The sequence below is a fragment of the Hordeum vulgare genome, chromosome 3H (assembly GCF_904849725.1).
Source record: "Hordeum vulgare subsp. vulgare chromosome 3H, MorexV3_pseudomolecules_assembly, whole genome shotgun sequence".
Classification (NCBI taxonomy): domain Eukaryota; kingdom Viridiplantae; phylum Streptophyta; class Magnoliopsida; order Poales; family Poaceae; genus Hordeum; species Hordeum vulgare.
In genome coordinates this window covers 47,358,772-47,362,442 of record NC_058520.1, presented here as the reverse complement: position 1 = coordinate 47,362,442, position 3,671 = coordinate 47,358,772, and the positions used below count along the sequence as shown (strand labels likewise).

The window sequence follows — 3,671 nt, the reverse complement described above, 5'->3', positions numbered from 1 at the left end:
ATCCAGTTATCAAGCAACAACACCTTGTACATAGTGAGAATACCTTGACTATCCTTGATCAACTGGCTAGCCAACTAGAGGCTTTCTAGGGACAGTGTTTTGTCTATGTATCCACACATGTATCTAAGTCTTCATTCAATAAAATTATAGCTTGGATAATAAACGATTATCTTGATACAGGAATTATAATAATAACTTATTTATCATTGCCTCTAGGGCATAATTCCAACAGGCAGCTGCAGGGGACTCTGTACACGCCCAACTCTTCGTCATGCCGCCTCCACCGTCACCGTCGCCCACCATCGAGCCCAAGGCGAAGCCGGAGCCCACGCTGTAGCGAAAGCGCTCGCCGCCTCCGCCCACTTGGCCGCAGGAGGAGTACAAGTGGCCTGGCGTCGTCCGTTAGTGGGTGAGCACGGTGCCCGTCCACTATAACATCACGACGGAGGAGGAGGCAACCTACCTAGAGCAATGGAGGGAGCACTTGATAGCCGAGGAGGAGGCGGAGGGCCAATGGCAGATGGGGTGGAAAAAGGAGGAGGAGGCACTGCGCCTCAAGAAGGAGGAGGAGCGTGCCCAGCATGCCGCACTACCGCCACAGCAGCAGACGCAGAAGGAGGTTGTCATGGAAGCCTACCAGGCGACATTCGGGTGGGCTGGGCCGCCTCCTGCCTTCATCGGCCTCACCAGCGGCAATGGAGACGGCAAGGGCAAGGACAAAGTGGACGACTAGGCCTTTTTTAATTAATGTTTATTTATGTTTAAGTGGATTTGGCCGACGTTGACCGACCACTTATGTTTAATTATATTTTTATGTGATCACGTGTTTATTTATTTGATATATGTAAATTTAGATCTAGTTTTCGCTGAACGCATCAACCAATCCAAATAAAAAAAACGGACGTGTTCCTTCGTCTGACCGATCCAAACGGATAAAAGATCTATAGACCGCGTATCCGTTTGGATTGCCTCGGTTGGAGTTGCTCTATATGAAGAAAAAAAAAACAGTTTTTGTCCACCCCTACCAACAGGTCGCGTCTGTTCTCCAGCTTCACGGAACACGGTCGAGTCCCACAGGTCACTCCAACCTTCGCCCCGCCCTACTCCATAAGCCGTCCACGTTCATCCAAACCAAACGCTGAGCCTGAACCCTGAAGCATCCTCATATCACGTCTCTCACCTCAGTCACAGAGTAGTCAGCCACGCCAACACCACAGCCCAAACCTCGCGAACCAAACCCTGACGATGGCGCCCGTGGCGGGCAGCAGCTTCTTCCAGGGTGCGCGGCTCCCGGAGCAGCGGCTCGTCGAGGGCGTCGCCTTCCCCGCGGTGCTCGTCCCGACCGGCGGGCCCCCGGGACCGGGAGAGGGGAGCCTCGACGAGTTCCTGTCGGCCGTGCGGTCGGAGCGGGCGTCCCGGGTGGAGCCGCTGCTGCGGGAGGCAGGGGCGGTGCTGCTGCGCGGGTTCCCCGCGCGGACGGCGGCGGACTTCGACGCCGCCGTGGAGGCGTTCGGGTACGAGGAGCTGCCCTACGTCGGCGGCGCGGCGCCCCGGACCAACGTCGTCGGCCGGGTGTTCACCGCCAACGAGTCACCGCCCGACCAGAAGATCCCCTTCCACCACGAAATGGCGCAGGTCAGCCGGCCTCCTGCGTTCGCCGAACTCCATATAAGTACCATAGCAAATTGAAAATTTTCCAAACTACTGTAGTACTGTATAATGGTTAAGCTTGATATGATACTGCACTGGCTCTGAGCTGATGGCAAACCACTCGACATATCTGTGTTTAATTGCATATGATGAATGTTCATAACTAATTATGTACCAACATAAAGAAACCCTGAATTGCAAGATATTAGCACTTGAATTTTGTTTTCTTCTCATGTTATGGATAAAAAAAAAATTGTCGCCATTCGAACTTGAATTATGTGACAAACAAATCTCATATGGAATCTTGATTTCGATCATTCCTTAGATTCCGACTTTTCCGGCGAAGCTGTTCTTCTTCTGTGAGGTGGAGCCAAAAAGTGGTGGAGAGACACCAATAGTGCTGAGCCACTATGTGTATAAGAGGATGAAGGAGAACTTCCCTGAATTTGTGGAGAAATTGGAGAAGCATGGCCTCATATACACAAGGGTACTGGGAGAGGGTGACGACCCATCTTCTCCGATCGGCCGCGGATGGCAATCCACATTTCTCACTAAAGATAAATCCGTCGCCGAGGAAAGGTCTGGCTTCTTGTTCCTTTAAAACAGAACTACTCCCTCCGTCCGAAAATACTTGTCATAGGAATAGGAATGGATGTATCTAGATGTATTTAAGTTTTAGATACATCCATTTCCATCCATTTGTGCGACAAGTAATTCCGGATGGAGGGAGTAATATATTATTGGCTCTGATGCTCTGTTATCAGTTCTTAAAATTTACATTTGCATTCAGAGATCTACTGTAACATTATTGTATTTCACTAGATATGTATCAGTGCATGAGTTTGGTTCAGTGTGTATCTAGAGCTCAAGATTGAGCTGCTATTGTCTTGGTTGCGAAGTTCAGGATGAGTCAATGTTGGTCGTTGGTTAGAAGTGCATTACAAGGTGTATGATCTAGAGTTCAAGATTGTAATCATGCATGTATTTGCCTTAGTTACTATACATCCTAGAGCAGTACAAGCTTAAAAAAAATCTGGTACTCGAATGACCTTCAATTATTTAATACTCCTTTTTTATCCTTCATCTTGTCATGAGTGCAGCACATCACAAAACACATGTCACTTTTCAGTCAAAAAATGCTAAAAGCTTTTGAATAGCATTTGAAGTATGGTTTCATTGATACAGTTAGCCCATTCCCAACGCTGATAACTGAATTTTCACCCTGATGTCCTTCACAGGGCTTTGAAGCTTGGGATGAAGCTGGAATGGACAGACGACGGGGTCAAAACAGTGATGGGTCCGATACCAGCAGTCAAGTGGGATGAGAGCCGGGGGAGGAAGATATGGTTCAACAGCATGGTTGCCGCCTACACGGGGTGGAAGGACGCCCGTAACGATCCAGTTAAGGCCGTCACCTTCGGCGATGGCTCGCCCTTGCCCGCCGATGTCATAGAGGCATGCGGCAAGATCCTGGAAGAGGAATGTGTCGCGGTCCCATGGCAGCAAGGTGACGTCCTTCTCATCGACAACTGGGCAGTGCTGCACTCACGGCGGTCTTTCGAGCCTCCACGGCGCGTACTTGCTTCCCTCTGTAAATAGTGTAAATGTTCGTCATTAGAGTCTTAGAGACAAGGCTTTGCTCAAGATTGATCCACACTTCTGTGGGGTGTGTGTACCACTACCATGTACTACGTGATCTGATTTGCACATACGATACTGGAATAATTCTGTGCAGCAGGACAGGAAGAATCATTGTGCTGCTCTTGCTTGTTTGCAGACCTATAACATCTGAAGTCCTGAACTTTGCAATAAACAAATCTGTAGACTTCAGAGGCGGCTGTGAACCATGCAGTGGCAATGGCGGCAGCAGCAGGAAGAGGCTTCTAGCCAGAGAATTTGGCACTCCACTTCGATCCATACGACGGTTAATATGAATCAGAAGGTGTACATATATTCTGCGGCGGTGAATTACACAGTGGCAATGGCGGAGCTATCCAGCAGACTAAAACTGTAGGTCTTGC

At 49.3% G+C, this 3,671-nt stretch overlaps 1 protein-coding gene across 1 annotated transcript; it reads left to right on the top strand.

Annotated features, from left to right (window-relative positions):
- The first annotated feature begins 880 nt into the window (after positions 1 to 880).
- On the top strand, positions 881 to 3,414 carry LOC123442911 (clavaminate synthase-like protein At3g21360). Its single transcript, XM_045119091.1, has 3 exons — positions 881 to 1,635; positions 1,976 to 2,229; positions 2,889 to 3,414. The coding sequence occupies exons 1-3, from the start codon at positions 1,246 to 1,248 to the stop codon at positions 3,247 to 3,249; spliced, it is 1,005 nt and encodes a 334-aa protein (XP_044975026.1). The 5' UTR covers positions 881 to 1,245; the 3' UTR covers positions 3,250 to 3,414.
- Positions 3,415 to 3,671: the final 257 nt, after the last annotated feature.

Coding starts and splice junctions, on each gene's coding strand:
- LOC123442911 (XM_045119091.1), top strand. CDS start 1,246: ATGGCGCCCGTGGCGGGCAGCAGCTTCTTCCAGGGTGCGCGGCTCCCG. Junction 1,636..1,975: donor TCCACCACGAAATGGCGCAG/GTCAGCCGGCCT, acceptor ATCATTCCTTAG/ATTCCGACTTTTCCGGCGAA. Junction 2,230..2,888: donor AAATCCGTCGCCGAGGAAAG/GTCTGGCTTCTT, acceptor TGTCCTTCACAG/GGCTTTGAAGCTTGGGATGA.